Here is an 18,737-nt window from a genome sequence, read left to right as displayed (position 1 = left end):
AGTTCTATCTCTCATTAATTAGCCCTCTTTCCTGTTAACATGTGTATGAACTAAATAGGCCGAGTTAGATTGTTCGGATCCCCTCCATCTTTGCATGCAATCAGAATCGGAGGGGGATTACATCTGGTGGCAGTCCAGTGGGTGAAGATAGACGTACTTCCAAGTGTTAGCCTCGTCTCCAGGTTTTAAGAGATTGAGGGTTTAATCAGAGAGATTCAAGCGTGCAAGTTGAGTCTGAAGCTGGTTTCTTCATTATGGGCTGTTCTCCCGAGACAAAATTGGACCTTCCCAAGATAATAAATTTAATCCATTCTCTTCTCTGCCTCATGACGCTGGGTATTCCTCTATTTAAAGCCTCCTTAAAGCAGCCCTGTTCACTCATCCTTCTGATTCTCAGACAACCATCCATGTCTTCCTCTTCTTCTCACCTCAACATCGATCACCTCTCTCAGAACATGGCTCTCCAACTCAACTTATCGGATTATGGTAACCTAACCATTAACTACCCAAAACCAGCCGAGAATCAAGAGCTACAGAAGATATCCACTGGTTTTATAGCACGTCTATGCTGTCAGTACAACTATGGGATCGGGTTCATCAGGAGAAATCTCTATTATCAGTCCAAATTCTTTAGAGAGTGTCAAGTTACACCAATTAATCAAGGTCACAACTACTTTTTTATCAAACCGAGTAATCTCATAGTGATGAATGAGATTAATCAGGGTAGACCTTGGATAATCAGGGGACTATTGATTGTAATGCAAGAGATTGAATTCCCGTTCAGTGGAGAGCTCCATGTGGTGTCACTTTTCTGATCTCCCATCGGCTATTCAGAACCAACATGACTTGGAAATCATCTTCTCTTGCATGGGCTACATCATGCAAATCCTTCCGAAGAATTTTCATATGCTCACCAAGCCGTTCATCAAGGTTCAATTTATGTATGATGTAAGAACCCCTCTCCTGTCTACTCTTACCTCTATTTTTACTGATGGTGGCAAACCCATAAACTTTAGTTATCTCAGATTCCCTAAAGCAATTTGCCATATCTGTCGAGTGATTGAGCATCCAATGACCCCGTGCATTAGGGCAGTCCCTAGACACTCTGTCTCTCCAATGGAGATAACTCCCAACCATCATATCCCAGTATCCCAATGGGCTGTTACAGTGGCCAGTAACCCTCCTTCTCCCATTGCCCCGATCCCTCCACAAGACCTCTATCAACAGAGAGGAAAGAGGAAGGAATCTCAGGCCCTTATTGAAGTAAAGATTAAAGAGGGTGAAGTTAGGAAGGCTTTGACTAAGAGACACAGAGACGTGTCGATTGGTGGGAGTTCTTCTAAGGGGGATACTCATCAACAATGGATTTCCAATAGTTCGTCTGGTTCTCTTGGATACTCTCCTATTATCCCGGACAGTTGGTATTGCCCTCCCCCAGAATCGATCAATAGTCAAGAGGAGAGAAGACGTCACGTATTTGCAGATTCACTCTTAGAGTCCCCCAGTCAGAATTCAGAGGCAAGGATGGATGGTGGCAAGGAATAATCTAACTCGATAGATTAATCTGTTTCAGTCTTAGTCGTTGGTTTTGGGTCTGCCTTACTTGTTTAGATGTTCTAGTTTGTTGCCTTTTCTTCTATTCCCAGTGGTTTTTGTTGCCTAGCTACTTTTTGTTCAGTTAGTTAGAGGCTAGGTTTTCTTTTGTTTGTCTCATCTTTCGTTAGTAGTTCATTGTCTATGAGTGTAGTGGTTATGAATGATATTACTTTCTTGTATTAGCTACGGTTTTTTTATATTACTCGTCCAGTTTCTTCTCTTTTCTTCTTCTGAGTTGTTATTCTCTGTGAGTAGTTTTTCCTTTTCCCTTCTCCTCTTTGGGTTGTGTTGTTGTTTTCAGGCTGATCCAGGATTACTCTCGGGCTCGGCGAACCTTAGATAGAGGTGCCTCCAGCCCTCCTGCTAGTTAGCCGGGGGTAAGGCCCATCAAGAGGGTTGGTTGGGGGCTGCCCCTAGATCTCTTCTGTGTTTCTCTGCTATGGACTGCCCCTCAATTCTGAGTTGGAATGTTAGAGGCGCCTCCTCTTTCATAACACGTAAGAATATACTATCCATTGTTAACAACAAAAATCCGGATATTATATTCATCTCGGAAACTAAGAACAAATCAACAACCATGAACAAATTAATACCCATAAGCAAACAATATTCCAACTTCTACGTGGACCCGATCAATAAAGCTGGAGGACTTGCATTATACTGGAAACATCACTTCAACATCAATATTACTTACGCTGACAACAATATCGTACATTTTGAATTGAAAAACAATAAAGACTCGACTGCCGTACAGATCACTGGGTTTTAAGGCTCCCCTTATAATAAGAACAAACTTAAGCCGTGGAAGAACATGTTGAATATTCATACTAATAATGAGCTCCCTTGGATTCTTCTAGGAGACCTTAATTGCATTCTGGACCCGTCTGACAAGAGTGGGGGCTTAACCGGCTCTAACTCCAACACGAGCAGGATTATTGATATTATTAACGAGTTAGGTCTTATGGACTTGGGCTTCCAGGGTCACCCATTCACATGGTGTAACAAGCAGTATGGTGAAAATCTTATCCAGGAGAGGCTAGATAGGGCACTGGCTAACCTTCACTGGCTGCGACTTTTCCCTAACTCTGGAGTCTCACACTTAGAAGCAGCCGGGTCAGATCATCTCCCTATCTTCTTGAATAACATCACCAAGTATCAGAATAGTCCTAAACCCTTCAAATTTATCAGGACGTGGATGTCTCATCCAGAGTGCTTTGGTTTCATAAAAGATAGCTGGGATAATATCAAGCACAACAAAGGTAAGCACAGCATTCAGTGGGATCTCAAAAAACTTAGCAGGAACCTTACACTCTGGAACAAACAGGTGTTTGGGAATATCGAGAACAAGATAAAACAGATCACAGCAAACATCCTTAACGCAAAGAACAAGGAAGACTATAACAGAATGAGCATAGAACTGGAAGAATTATATAATCAACAGGAGAACATATGGAAGGAGAAATCGCGCAACAACTTCATCAAGTTAGGAGACAAGAACACAAAATATTTTCACTCCCAAGCCATTCAACATAACAGAAATAATAAGATCAACGCCATCAAGGATAGTAATGGGGACTGGAAGGAAGACATTAAAGAAATTCAGGACATCTTCACCTCTCATCTTCTGCACATCAGTACCACCATCAATCCTAGCACAGAACCTGAAACTTTGAATCTGTTTAACCCCACTATCACTGAAGAACAGAACCGGACCCTCACGACCATTCCTAATAATGAAGAGATAGACTGGGCTATCAATAATCTGAAAAAAGAAGCGGCGTCGGGTCCTGATGGTTACCCCCCTCACTTTTATCAGTCGAATTGGGATACTATTAACTCAGATATTTATGTTATGGTTAAGGATTTTTTCTCTTCAGCGATCCTCCCGCCCGAAATTAACCATACCCACATCTGTCTTATTCCTAAAACGGCTACACCGCAAACTCCGGCGGATTATCGACCTATCAGTTTGCTCAATACTACCTATAAGGTTATCACAAAACTGCTGGCAGATAGATTCAAGCAGACTCTCAATCCGGTCATATCCCCCTTCCAGGCGGCTTACGTCCCGGGAAGACAGATTACGGACAACATCATCATGGGCCAGGAGATCATTCACTCTTATAAGCATATGAAGGGTGCAACGGGTTACTTTGGACTTAAATTAGATATGTCCAAAGCGTTCGACAGAATAGAATGGAACTATATTCTGAATATTATGAGGAAATTAGGCTACAATGAGCATTGGATTAAGATGATCCAAGTCTGCATTACTACTTCTTCCATGGCGGTGCTGGTTAATGGTAGACCCAGGTCTACTTTTAGCCCTACGAGAGGAATTAGACAAGGGGACCCACTGTCACCGTTCCTATTCACTTTGGCTATGGAAGGCCTCAGCCGGATGCTAATGGATAAAAACAACCTTCATAATCAGGACAATTTCATAGGCTTTCACACCAATCACTTAGACATGGAGATATCGCATTTGCTTTTTGCAGATGACTGCATTATTTTTGGTAAAAACTCTATCGACAATGTTCACATTCTTAAAAACATTTTGCAGGACTTCAGCGAGTCTTCTGGGCAGATGATCAACTATGCCAAATCAAATATCTTCTACTCGAAGAACTCGCACCCGAAGTTCAAACGAATGATCATGAGAGCACTTAAGGTGAAATATGCCTCTACGTCAGAAAAATATCTGGGTTCGCAGCTTTTCATCGGACCTCAAAAAACCACGGTATTTAAAGACATCTTGGATAATATTAAAAAGAAGCTCAATAAATGGAATCACAATTTCCTTTCGTTGGCTGGTCGCACGGTTGTAATTTCAACCATAGCGGCGGTTGTACCCCGATATCAGATGCAATGCTTTGCCATCCCCAAAGGGATTAGCAAAAGCATCAAGGCCGCTCAGCGGGACTTCTGGTGGGGTAAGTCTAAAGGTATACGTACTAAGGCTTGGTCTGATATTTGCACTTCTAAAAAGGAAGGGGGACTGGGCATCCACTTGCCAGAACTCGACAACACAGCGCTCCTCACGAAAATGGCTTGGAGGCTTAGGAATAACCCGAAAGCTATTTGGGCTAAACATCTCAAATGCAAATATTATCCTAACAAAGATACCCCGGGTCCGGCCAAAGCTCATCACTCCTGGACCTGGAAAAACATAAGGAAGCATTACGGCTATGTTGAAGAGCTAGCAATATGGGAAGTTCACACAGGTAAGGATATAAACATCTGGACTGATAAATGGATCCCTGAAATAGAAACTAATGTGGTGAATAATAATAACTCCAATTTAACTAAAGTTTCACAGCTCATTAGCAACAACCAATGGGACTTAGATATCCTTAAAGAGAACTTCGATGCTAGCACCCAGAACCTCATCAAGGCAATCCCAGTTGAATCCGAAGGTCAAGATCAATTAAAGTGGCAACTCTCCAAATCAGGTAAATTTACAGTTTCGTCGATGTATCAGCACTTAAGCTCTAGGAATAGTGTACGTAGTTCCAATCACAATAACTGGAAATTTATATGGTCTTTGCCGGTGGTACCTCGCATCCAGTTCTTCATTTGGAAAACTTGTAACAAGGCTCTCCCAGTCAGAGCCAGAATAGGGAAATATATTGGAAAGATCGAGAATTGCCCGAACTGTAGCGAGGTTGAATCCATTGAACATGCCCTTTTACACTGTGCTATTGCGAGAAATATATGGTTCCACTATAACATCAAAACCGAAAACATTGCCTCTATCGAAGAATGGATTTTCTCGTGGGAAGAACAGCCTGACCTCTGTTATACTAGTAACAATATTCACTTTGCTACAATCCTGTGGATCTTGTGGAAAATGCGATGTGACCATTGCTTTCAGCATGAAATCAACGACCTCTCAAAAATTATAAACATGATACAACATTACCCGAACAAGGTCAAAACTCCGAAACTGAATAAAGAAAAAACAAGTGAAAAATGGCAGCCGCCGGTGAATAATTTCATCAAGATTAATGTCGATGCATCCTTTCTCAACATCACTTCAACGGTCGGTCTCAGCATGATAGCTCATGATAGTGGGGCTAAATTCATTGAAGCTCAGATCAAATCCTCTAGAGCCAGGAATAGTGAAGAAGGCGAAGCTCAGGCTATCCTCCTAGGGATGGAATGGGCAGCAGACAAGCTTTACAGCTCGATTATCATTGAAAGTGACAACGCAAACCTGATACAGCATATCCGCAACAGTCGTCACTCTATCCAATGGCAATCGAAGATTCACATCAAGAAAAACAAGGATAAATGCAGTTCGTTCGAGGCTATCCAATTTCATCATGTTAAAAGGGCAGCAAACTCCCATGCAGACAAACTGGCGAAATGGTCGAGGAAGCATAGTCATACTAAAATATGGCATAATATCCCTTATTTTCTAGTTTCTATTTATTGTAAGAACTCTTTGCTTCATTAATGCTATGGTATTTCAACAAAAAAAAATATATATATATATATATATTTTGACCCCCCCCCCCCCCCCCCCCCCACCACCCATGATGAATCTGCCACTGATTAATGGTGCACTCTTTTTTTTTTGTTGTTGAACTGTGATTAATGGTGCACTCAGCTGTTGATCTGTCTATATTGCTACTATTAGAAAATTTAAGGTTCAAAACCCTAAAACATAACCATTAAAAAAACACAACCAGGTAGAAAGGAATATTTCATTTACTAAGATAGTCCATCAGTTGATTCCGAAGAACAATCAAATATTTGAAATGAAATTTTTTGTATAAAGTAACTTTTAGTTGACCACATTTTTTTTTACTTAGATCATATAATGTATAGTACATATAGATACTTTCAAAGGTTGGGAGACAACTAGCATCTGGTTCTTTATCTTCAAAGATATGATTTATCTTATAGGAATTTGATACCAATCTGTTTTGAAAAAATAAACTTACTGTATATAAAAACCTAAACATATTCTTTGAATCCTTGATCTTGTAATTTCTAACTAGCTTGCTTTTGTGGGTGTTCTTTATTGAACTCTAAAAGCTCTAAAAGCTCTAAAAGTATAATCCTATAAGGAACAAGTTCATTGAGCTCTTTAGATCCTTCTCAAATTCTAATCTTCTCTTCAAGATGGAGACCGGGCCTTGCGAATATATCTATTACACCTTCCTAGCCTAGTAGCCCGGATCCGAGATGGCATTCACGTGCACAAGCTAACCGGCCCTTTTAGGAGAAATTAACCATATCAAAATAAGATGCAGAAAGTGTTGGAATCAGAGCTAATTTTGATTTGGATCAAATCATCAAACTCAGAAACAGAGTATGTATTGTTTTCGTGATCTCTTGAGTTTAGAGTCAAGAATCACTAGAACCCGACTCCAGATGAATTAATGATTCACATTTTAAGTTCGTACGAGGCTCGACTATTTTAGGGACTAAAACAACAAAGAAGAAAATTAGATGGATCAGATGGATCACGGTCCGCCCAAAGCCTAAGATCCGACTCCTCGTGCTAGGTCACGGGCGTTTTTCAAGCAACCTTCAAGAAGGCCCCGAAGCATGCAATCGCACAACCAGGACCTATTTCAGGATTCTTTCGGTACATCCTTTTAGATCGACAAATAGAGTCATTTCCGCCATTTTTTTCTTGATCTAACATCCCATTATTGTAGTGAGACTTAGCTCAAGCAAATTGTCACATTTCTTCACGAAACTGTGCCTTTTTATAACCAACACATCCCTAAAAGGGAACTGACTACCAAATAATAAGATCTATTGAACCCAAAACAACTCCAAATTCTATTCCGGTCTTACCTATGCTTTCAGCACGAAGAGCTTTATATTTTTGCCAACAACTGATAGCTCCGTTGGTGTGCATGTACTCCTAAACCATGTATGTTCCAGGTTCATTTCCAAGTGAAGGTGCAATCAATTAAAGGTATAAATAATGTAATTAGATGAGATTTAGGTTAGTAGGTTAGTTGGGATTTAGGCCCACTTTTTTAAAGGTTTACATTCGGTGGTTCTCGTACTTATTACATCTTATTGATGTATCAATGCCTTTGTGATGACTATTGTAATAATAAATAAATAAAAATAAGAGCTTTGTATTTTTTGTTCGTCCAGAATATTAACTCTAAAGAAAAGAATATCATGAGCATTCTAGTGTCTAAAATAGCACCTGGAAATATTAGAAGGATTGCATTTAGTTTCTTTTTCTCTTCTGATTAAATTAAGCTTCCATGTGCTCCTCGAATAAGCCTCAAATCAGAAGTTGGGATCAAAAGTATGGAATTGAAAGTATTGTAGTATGTCTAAAATACAGAACAAAGAACATTCGAGTATAACTAGAATTTTGAATCAAGAGCTTTCTAGAGTATTACTATCTACTATCGAGAATCAATAACATTATAACATTATATTGAATCTATAACTCGGAGTCCGGAGAATCCAATTGTGCGTAGAAGACAAAACCGAAGTTAGGAGTTATCTCACAACCAAGTCAAAAGTCATGAGTCATCTCGAACCCAAGTCAGGAGTTACCGATATCAAGTCAGGAATCTAGAAGATCAAGTCAAAGAGTTCGTATTGCTTACGAAGCTTGTCCGCTTTCAGAACTATGAAGTACCATCACAAGCCTGAGAGGAAGTGGTTGAATCTTAGGAAATATACACCCAACTGTTGGTACTGTTACATGGATGTAAATTGTCTCAAGGAAAAATAATTCGTTGTCGCCCCGACTTAATCCACTTTTCGTCTATCTCGGTCATCTCCGAAAGAACGTTTAGTGTTAGGCAGCAGCATTGTCGATATCCCAAATAACTAGAGAAAGTGTTATTGTGGTATGAATACAACCTAGAAAATTTGTTTAACGAAATAGATAGAGTGACAACTCGAAATATAGCCATGCTATTTCTATATCATCTAAATACATAAACTCGATTTTAATGAGTAAACCAGAAACATAAAGACTCGACCTGAACCAAGGAAACAACAAAGTAACATTTATATATATACGCGCTCTACACATCCCACGCCTTATTTAGGTTTTCTTTTGTCCGGCTACACAAGAAACAGTGTACAACAAAAGATAAAGTAATATAGCAAATACGGGATATGTTGGGGTTACAGGTTATATTTAACATGGTTTCGGGAGGGTGGAGTGAACTGGTGATTTTGGGTTTGCATTACACATGTAGGTCTTCGGCTAATTTATTTTCGTGCCATGGACTTAAAGTCCATAGACTGTAAAACTAAACTAACAAGAACAAGATGAAGAAGAATGAAAAAAAAACTTATATATTTTAACATCTTACATTATTCATATTTAATGAGAGAAAAAGAAGTAGATATGTGAAAGAGGGGTTTAAACATTTCCTTACTTCCATAGCAATAGTTCCTTAGTAAGTACAAGTTAAGATGGGTTAAGAAAGAGAGTAGTATATTTATCATAGATTATAGTAATAACATTATGCATCCTTCTTTTATGTCTTTGTGACACTCTTACAACACTTGAAAATGAAAGCGACAAATTCAGTTTATAGCAGCAGATGGTGATTGCGATCATCACTGTTTCTTAGGTGTGTTGCATTTGAAGCACACATTTCTACTTGCAAAATTATGTTCATTGCATCCTGACCTGTCCAAGTTCATAAAAAACATATAAGCATATCGATCTCATTTCTTAATTTGCCACATTATTATGTTAGTTTTTAGGGTACAATAGCGGTCGAGTATATTTTCAACAATGCATCTAACTAGCTAGAAACGGGAGTGTTATGTGCACAAAGGGTTTAGACAAAATCCTTGACTTGCTGACTCACTTAGCATTTCTTAGCTAGAAATCTTATTTATGGCAAAAAACGTCACAAGCCGAATATCAAACACTCAGAACATAAACATATAGTTCTAGATTGAGTATTTCTTAGCTTATAACTTTACTCGACGAAGACAAGAATGTATAGTACTACTTTTTACAGTTCCGGTTTGAATGAACGTGAACTTCAACTACATTAGGTCAATAGTGTAAAGTCTACTCGTGTTTGATGGTAACATGAATTGGAGATAAAAAGTTTGAATCCAACTGTTTAAAAAAAAGATCGGGTCTCATAGTAAATATTCTACTAGTAATGTACCTGGCGCAAACCCAGTCACCGAGTTTCCATCCCGAGTGACCAACGATTCTGTTAATGTCATTTTCATCCCTAGTGGAACCACACCTGAAGCAGTTCAAGCGATTGGCATAGTTGTGAGCATCACATTTACCAGATTTACAGTACCAGTCACCTGGTAAAACACCTGTGCCTCTAAACCCCGAAACACCAGTCATCGTGGCAACCGAACCTCCACAGTCTCTTAAGTCACCACAAATTTGACATGTATCTCTCCATGTGAAGTTCATGTGTTGACATGAACTACAAAACCAATCTCCTGGTCTGCTCATTGTCTTTATAAACAAGTCCTGAAGAAATCAGGAACAAAGCAACATAAAATAATGGTCTTTTTTAACTTTTCTTGAATTTATTTAGGGCATGTCAATATGTCATATATGTTACATTGTTGAGGATTAGGTGATTAGAGAAAGAGAGATATTAGAGAGTGAAGAACCAAATCCCATATCTTAGAAAACACTAAATTAGAGTACCAAAAGTTAGGGCATTCCTACCTAGACCAACACCCTAATGACTAAAAATAAAAACCCTCTAGTTCTTTTAAACTTTTTTAGAGAAGGTAAAATAGTTTCATTCATATGAAGAACATAAACACAACTATGGTGGAAATCAAGGTGGTTATAACCAACCAAAGCACCAAAAGAAGAGCAAGATAAAAATCAACTACACGAGGTTTAGAGCATGTTCATGGAATCCCAATTTCTAATATAAAGGCTGAAAGGAGTTGTACTACGCCATTGCTGGTTAGAAGCCCCAAAGTACTAGTCTATAGTGGCTTTATATGCATGCATTATCATTTCGTTCATTTCGTGGAGATTTACTCATGTTATTCATAGATCGATGATTCATAAGTGCGGTGGGGATTAATTTCGATAGTTTTGGGTTCTTTCTAGCCATAGATTTCACAAGATAGTACTAGTAGTTTTTGGGAGTGGAATTGTGGAAATAATGCAATCCTGGTTCACCTTTGTTATTTACATAGAAAACAACATAATGAACATGCAATTAAAAGTTATTGAACTAAAATAGATAAATTTTAGAAGACAAAAAAGAAAAGTGATGGACTTTACCTTTAACAAAATGAAGTTGAGGTGAGTGAGAAGTGATGAGATTAAAGAAATGTTATGGTTGAATGCCAATTGAGTTTGAGGTGATGGACAGTTCTGGATGGGTTTATATAGTTTTTTTTGAGCTTCAAAAGAATATTATTATGTAGTTCTCATAGGGATATTAAATACATATTATATGTATAGTTGAACAAGACGGACAAAGTAGCATGAACCCACAACACATAGCATGGGACACTCTTGACCTAATTTCTTAACTAGCTAGTCAAGACTCAAAATTAAGGTTAGATTTTAGAATCTTGTGTGGCAAGGGAAAATGTCTCGGGTCTAGGTTATAGAGATGTGTCCAAACTTAATAAATATCAAAACATTTTTGCTGAACTTGTGGAATACTGATCCAGGATAAAAATTCATATCCATTATATTCGAGTTTGGATATGAAAATCTGGTCAGTATTGATAACTGCTAAAACTTAGAGTTAGATGAGTTGGATCATCGGACCCACATGCCCCAACCCCACAATGTTACATTTTGGAAAGCCAAGGACAGTAGTAGCCCAACCATTCTTGAAAGGTCAGGATATGATTGGACGGTCTGTTCACTCTTTGACTGAATAATCCAATCTCCTTTTATCGATGCCTTAGTTGTCACTCTCTTACATGCAGATCAATTGGTATATCCTTTAATTGTCACTTGTCAATTAACACATGAAAAAGTGGTAATTAACCAACAAATCTTCTACTTCTTTTTACTTAGATTTATATAGGGATTGATATAGGTTAGTCAATGCCAAAGTGGACAGATATGAAAAACATTACTTATTATGTGTGTGAGTTTGTTTGTGGCAAGTAAAAATATATTTAATAAGCCAAAAATAAAATGTTTAAAGTAAATCATATAAATCCGTTTGATTAAATTTATTCATCGAATAAACATGTAAAACATTTGAGGACAAATGTATTTACTTGGGATGCTTCAAGACTTCAAGGGTTTTGTTATGGGTTTCAAGGGTCTTGTTATGACCTCTAACCTAAAGGTTGGATTTGATGAAATAGCAGTATTTGTTATCTTAATCATAATATTGTATTTTTTTTATTTGTATGATTTTATAATGTAATCAAATCATGTAAAATGTTAATTCTGTCGAACAAGTTTCAGTTTTGAATAAGAAAGAACTAGATTGTGGATTTTATATATTAAATTGAGTAGTGGTTCATGCTACTAGTATTTGTGTAGTGGTTCTTGGGGTTCACTAGCAATTTATGCGCTATGAGATTTTTTTTTGAAGAATGGCAAATGAGATAGTTATGGGCTTCTAGTATGTAAAGTTTGATACTAATTTGAAATAGTCATTTGATACATACATGTTATGAGAAAGTACATTTTTGGAACAATAATGTATTTGAAAAAGTGACACACCAAATCTTAAAAAGTAATATGGAATTAAGTTAGTAAAGATTATATATGTTTTGACCTTTCATAAAGTTGATAAGTCATGCAAGACCCAATGGGACAAAGATGCCATTGGACTATTGAAGTTGTTCTCGTCTTTGCCAAATAAGGTAAGGTGCTGTTTGTTTTTGTATTTAGTTAAATCTGAATTTATTAGATGTCTGAATTGGCTGAATAAAGACCCACACATTTCAGACTTCAAAACAAGTCTGAAAATTGAGCCCAAGATCTGAAAACATGTTAAAGACGTATATACCCTTGTTAAACTTTAAAATACCTAATTAAATCCATCTTCTTCCCTCTTCCATCCAGGAACACAACCCCACCACCACCACCACCACCACCACAGTTATCACCACCACAGTTAACGCCGCCACCACAGTTAACGCCGCCACCACAGTTAACATCACCACCACAGTTAACACCATCACCACAACACCACACAATCACCATAAACCACCACAACATAATCACCATAGACCACTACCACCACACAATCACCATAGACCAACACCACCACAACAATAACCACAACAACATCACCACCAGATTTATTTTTGTTGGAAGGAAAGGTAGAGAGAGAAACTGAATTAGGAATTTAGAGAGATTTCATGGAATCGATTATTGAAACATCACTGACTCATTTTACTATACATTGAATCGATTTGGGTTGTGATTATGATTGGATTACTAACCGGAAAACTCGTTGATGGTATGCTTTGGTTCCTTTGAACTGCTCCACTGGGATCCAGTTTGGAGAGAGAGAGAGATTAAGAATAAAGAGAGAGAGAGAGATAAAAAAAAAAAAAAAGATGTTTTCGGATCTGGCGAGGGTCACCGTGATTGAACCCTCGCCGGAACTTTGCCATCTTCGGCAATAGAGGGTGGCTGTTGAGAAAGAGAGAGAAAGAGATGAGGGTGGGATTAGGGGTTTTTTTTATGGCATTCGTGAGGGAGAAATAGAAATTAGGGTTTCTTTTTTTTTTTAAAATACGAAAGGAGGGTATAAATGTCATTATTTTAATTCAGATTTAACATTTCAGATTTAAAAAACAAACAGTAAATTTGTAAAATTCAGATTCACCCAATTTCAGATTAAGCCAATTAAGATTCAGCTAATTCAGATTCAGATATATACAAAAAACAAACAGCACCTAAGAAAAGTGATCTTGAGAACCTACTTTAACAATATTATTGACACAATCTTTAATATTGTCATCCATACAACAACTCCCGAGTTTATACTATATATACTACACTTTTCTGATACAACACTGTAGCTTGTCTTGTTGTAGATCTCTCGGATGTAGCGGTATATATGACCGACCATAACATTATATGTATGAGGGTATACTCGTGTCTGGTGGACACAAACAGTTCTATAATTTCAATAGTTGGAGATAATTAAGTTTGAGAGGTGTAATCCAAGTCATTGAAGATAAATTTGAGATACATAATCTTAACCAGATAAGTTTGGGAGATGTAACCGGAAACCTTTGAAACAAAATTGGAAAGTTAAATCTCAATCGTTAAAGAAGAAGGTATATTCTAAAAAAAGATACCATCTTCGTGTCTATATATATATAAATATACATATATGTATGATATTTAAATTGTATCTTTTGAAACTATTTGTTTGGTATGTCAAGACCTCGTTAAAAATTCTCAATTAATGTAGTAATTTGATTTCGACTAATATTTCAGTACGGATAAAATGAAATTTTTATTCACTATGTTCGAGATATTTTGAAGTGTGAGATCTTAAAGTGTCAAAACCAACATGACTACTAGTTTGGAAGGTCCATTAGTGCAATCCTATAACATGTCATCCTCTGTTATAATGTGGGTTTAGGAGGGCGTGCTGGAAACTTATCCCACCTCAGTAAGCGACACGGTGAGGTGCCCTCTTGTAAGGGATTAAGCGCCCTTTCCCACTGACACGTTTTAAAAGGTCGGAAGCCCGTGAGTGTCAAAGCAGAAAATATTGATAGTAGTCCAGAAGGTTGGTCCATGCCATTCCATGACATCCTTTTCTCAAACTTACAAAATGTCACATTTGTTCGATGACTCTAAAACAGATGTAACAGAATATTGCTATCACAACCCCATAAACCGTTACAACAGGTTCACGAGGGGAAAAAAGTCTTCAAATAATGGAAAAGGACAATGGGGGGTTTCATAATCCCAAAACGGCCGTTTCGCAAATGCTAGGTTTATACAAGTCTTTGAACGAATTTTATGCCAAAACGACGAGGCAATGACTCTTCGAAATGTTGACCAAATCGGGAAAGGTGAAAGAAATGATGTAGCAAACAATCCAGATTTGGTCAAAATTCCAATGGAACATTACCACATCATTTCGGCATAAAATTTGTCAAAAACTTTTCTGAACCTAGCATTTCAGATAACCTACACTAAATCAAAGCATTTCCAGAAATGAACATTTAACAGTACAACCATCTTCTGATTCCAAGATTTCTGAACACAATACGATGAAAAACAACTTGCAGGAAAACAGGCAACAGAGCCTTCACAATCAATTAGAAAACCCAATGACATAAATTTGGAGACATATTTCCATCAAGTATGAACACTTATTGAAGCTATATCAGAAGAACTTGGAAACAATTGGGTCGGATTTTATATATAAGAGAGATTAGTTTCACCTATGAATTTGACTTTGAGCTTCTCTGATAAAAGCCATTTCGACACCACCGGTAGTAGTTGGGGACAGAAGATGCTTATCTTGATCTGTATCATCACTTTCTGCAGGATCCTGTTGTGTGATAGTTGATTGGGATGATAGAGACTGAGTCTCAGACCCTTCTTCTCCTGAGTTGCGGACAAGATAACAAAACTAATTAATGTGTTCATCAAACAATGATTACGATATAAAGGGAAAAAAACAGATTAACTTCGATTTATTCAATACCCAGAGTCACGAGATTAAGTGTGAGTAATGTCATTTACTAACCAGAGCAACCTTGATAATCCTGTGATTGTTTAACTTGAGTTACTTGGAGGCTTTCAGGAAGTAAACAACTGCACATAACACCTGAAAAATAAACCAGATTCAGAATTTCAATTCTCTTCCTATCAGAAACATCACTAAATTTTGACATATTTCTGTCAAAATGAACGAATTTTTTTGGTTTTGATGGCTACCCCCATTGGTATTTGGCTAATAATCACTATTCAGTTTGACACAAACATTGACATCAGGCGAAATTGAAGAAAACCTACAAACACATAAATGGAAATTACGTTTTTGCACGCAATGCAGCCTCTCCGACCAAATAATTTTGTTATGCCCCATAAACAGTAAAACGCATATTGTCTTACTCGTTTCCATAAAACCCTCTATCAAACTGAGACAATGGAACACATAAAGAAGAGGCATTAGTTAACAGAGGGTATGACCCTGTACCTATTCGGGCGAGTCGATTCACCCATCCTGGAATTTCTTTGCCAGTCAATCTTAAAGCCATGTCTTCTGTAAAATGGTTGCAATTCTTAGTGATGAGATGATAAGTGTCACCATGATATTCTGAAGCAATGTTCTCCATAAATGCCCGGAACTCTGTCGGAGTCATGGTTGTGAAACCCAAAGGTACAGAACATCTGAATATAAAACCCGGGCACCTCTTTGGTTCCACCTCAAAGACTCCGCTTGCAGAATAGTCGTGAGCTCCAAATCCATATTCCAAACCGTGGACTGCCATTACAAACAAGAAGTACAACCATATGTAAGATAGACAGAAGTAGAAAATTTTTGTGTCTAAATCCTAGATACGACATTACAAGCTCGTAAATCAGTCAATTCTGTGAAGAATTAGTGAAGTAGTCGACCGTAAAGAGGTCATATAACAACTTGTCCTAATGAAAACTGTGAAATTACACCCAGTAAAATGAGGTTCTTAAAATAAGATTTATGCGAAATGCAAAACCAGATAAGAAAACGATTTTGTTGTATGTAGTCGAATCACCCACCAGTACTCAATGACAAGGTTTCCATGAACCAACCAACAACTAAATGTTTGTCACGGATTATTATCAGTACGGTTCTCGTATTTGATGGAATTGTGCTAATATAAACTGCTGATATGTGATAGATTACTGAACTAATGGTACCTAGAAGGTGGATCATTTCGATATATGGTAGCGATATGGGTATGATACACTGGGCCAGTCATCTTCAAAAACTCAGAACATTTTGAACTTGTCTTCTACACATTATGCTTTTTCACGCACAAACAATAGTTACACTTACACCAGATTGACTCTATCTCCATAGATTATAAATTGTAAACATTTTACTACTAGACTGAAAATATTGTAGTTAAGTGCTCCACAAGTTAATAACCTAGAATGGGGTACACACAAGAACGATACAAGATGCCATAACTTTTCTCTAACAAAGGATGCAAAGAGAGCTAGGGTTCTAAGACCAATGGAGAGATCTTCCTATTTGGGTTGATAAAACAATAAAACCCTTAAACTTGCTCAACAAAGAGGAAGCATAATTCAAAACATCTAGATTCTTTATCGAAGATCAAAATTTAATCATTCAATACATGCTAATAGCAAATTTTCCAACCACCATTTGATTTTAATTCCAACCTCTTGCATAAAAATAAAAAAAAAAAAAAAAATCAGTAATAGAAATTCATCCATGATAAACAGGATTCAACTTAAAGCAACTAATAAGGAGAATCATTCTGACCCATTTCTTCAAAACCCCATAAAAAGAAAAAAGGAAGAAAAAACCTAACCCAATTTCTTCAAAAACAAAATTAAATCAAATCCTATTAATAAAGTCTCATACAGGAAATAGGAAGAAAAAGGAAAAGAGAAATCTGACCTTCAATTCCAGAATGAAAAATTCCCAACCCAACACAACGAGTATAATTGTTTATAGGGGTTAGATCGTAAATATTTAACAAAACGGGTGCCTGGTGAATACCATTACTATCTTCAGAAGCAGAATTAATGTTACCCATTGATAAATGGGATGATAGATCTCTTCTGCAACTCCTTTCAAAGCCCTAAAAATTACAACTTTCAAATCCACTAACGTCTCTGTCGAGTAGATTATCCAAAAGCTAGAGAGACGGAGAGAAATTGGGCGAATCCAGAAATGAAAAGGGAGTCGGGAAATTGAAATCCAAATCAATTAGGTATGTTTTGATCGTGTTCTCAGAAATGGAAAAGAAATGAAAAGTAATATTTCTCCTTCCTCCAGCATTCAATTTTGTGAAAAGCTGGAGGAGGGAAGAAAAAGTTATCGTCCGTACATTTTACGGCCCACAATTGGGAAAAAAAGAAAAGGCCTCCCCTTTGGCACCCAATGTTATAATGGCCCCAGATTTTTTATTTTATTATTTTTTTTTGGTGTTGTTGTTGAAAGAATGCCCCACTTTTTTCAAAAAGTGTCCAAATGTTTCCTATTTTTTTACACGAAAATTGACTACAATCTACAATAGTTATAACATTGACAATTTTTTTTTTTTTTTTTTTTTTTTTTGAATCCAAGGGATACATATCCATTAATAGTGATAAAATACAATGATACAAGGATGATAATTGTTATTTCTCTCTTTCGGATACGTCATGCTATTTACATACCTGTAAATGCAAATGCCTCCTTAAGGGGAAGAAATTGGACTAGACACGGACACTATTGGGATCCTAAAGATCCGAGAAAAGAGACCCTAAAGATCTGACAAAAGGATCCTAAAGATCCGACAAAAATAACTGAAAAAAAACTAAAATAACCATCGCCAGTAAACCTTCAATGCCGCCGGAAAACCGCCTTTTTCACCCGACATAATTTAAATCCCCGTCGCTTTCGCCGGAAAACCGCCATTGTCGCCGGAAACCGTCGCCGAAAAACCGCCGTCAACACCGGAAAACTGCCACCACCATAGAAAAAAACCGTCGTCATCATCGGAAGACATAGTTAACTCAGCAAGTCTCAACGAGTCAATTCCTTCTTCTTTGTTACAAGTATTCGCCAACCACCACTCCCACATCCAATGATTGATACATAGAAAGCAATTGAATTGATCTTGGTTCTGCCAACAACTATCTGAATATATAAAGAAGCATTCTCATGTGCTGCCTTCTTAGTATGTGAAGCAACAGAACTTAATGGAGTCTGGCTACTCTTGAAGTTGATACTTTTACAAAGAATGCCGGGTGGGAATGAAATTATCAGACCCTCCATGAATCAAAGAAGAGAGAGATAAAATCTCTTAGTCTCTGTCTTTAAACCGTGAAGAAGACAATGGTTCTCAACATCCGATGATTCAAATATGATCCTAGAATTATTTATGGAGGAAAACTAACTAACAGAAAAGGAAGAAGGGGATCCGGCGAAGGGTCTTCCCTTCGCCGGAGGAATCAAACACAGATCTGAAGGCGGTTTAAGAAATGGTTATTTTCTAGAGAG

General features: G+C 37.4%; 2 protein-coding genes across 2 annotated transcripts; both read right to left on the bottom strand.

Moving 5' to 3' along the window:
- Positions 1–9,162: 9,162 nt before the first annotated feature.
- On the bottom strand, positions 9,163–10,895 carry LOC147532158 (RNA-binding protein csdA-like). The gene is made up of 3 exons (XM_086649291.1): positions 10,838–10,895; positions 9,732–10,057; positions 9,163–9,235 (listed from the first exon to the last, which is right to left on the bottom strand). Exons 2-3 carry the CDS (start codon positions 10,037–10,039, stop codon positions 9,163–9,165), a joined length of 381 nt encoding a protein of 126 aa, XP_086505417.1. The 5' UTR covers positions 10,040–10,057; positions 10,838–10,895.
- A 3,818-nt stretch (positions 10,896–14,713) lies between these two features.
- LOC147532157 (deSI-like protein At4g17486) lies at positions 14,714–17,649 on the bottom strand. The gene is made up of 4 exons (XM_086648846.1): positions 17,148–17,649; positions 15,714–16,001; positions 15,261–15,341; positions 14,714–15,118 (listed from the first exon to the last, which is right to left on the bottom strand). The coding sequence occupies exons 1-4, from the start codon at positions 17,284–17,286 to the stop codon at positions 14,949–14,951; spliced, it is 678 nt and encodes a 225-aa protein (XP_086504972.1). The 5' UTR covers positions 17,287–17,649; the 3' UTR covers positions 14,714–14,948.
- Positions 17,650–18,737: the final 1,088 nt, after the last annotated feature.

This window comes from Eschscholzia californica, unplaced genomic scaffold, assembly GCF_041429995.1.
Source record: "Eschscholzia californica isolate CP2 unplaced genomic scaffold, dmEscCali1.0.p SCAF_6, whole genome shotgun sequence".
Classification (NCBI taxonomy): Eukaryota; Viridiplantae; Streptophyta; class Magnoliopsida; order Ranunculales; family Papaveraceae; genus Eschscholzia; species Eschscholzia californica.
This window is presented reverse-complemented; position numbering and strand designations above follow the sequence as displayed.

Coding starts and splice junctions, on each gene's coding strand:
- LOC147532158 (XM_086649291.1), bottom strand. CDS start 10,039: ATGAGCAGACCAGGAGATTGGTTTTGTAGTTCATGTCAACACATGAAC. Junction 9,236..9,731: donor GGTGACTGGGTTTGCGCCAG/GTACATTACTAG, acceptor GAACTTGGACAG/GTCAGGATGCAATGAACATA.
- LOC147532157 (XM_086648846.1), bottom strand. CDS start 17,286: ATGGGTAACATTAATTCTGCTTCTGAAGATAGTAATGGTATTCACCAG. Junction 16,002..17,147: donor TTTTCATTCTGGAATTGAAG/GTCAGATTTCTC, acceptor TTGTAATGGCAG/TCCACGGTTTGGAATATGGA. Junction 15,119..15,260: donor GGATTATCAAGGTTGCTCTG/GTTAGTAAATGA, acceptor TCCGCAACTCAG/GAGAAGAAGGGTCTGAGACT.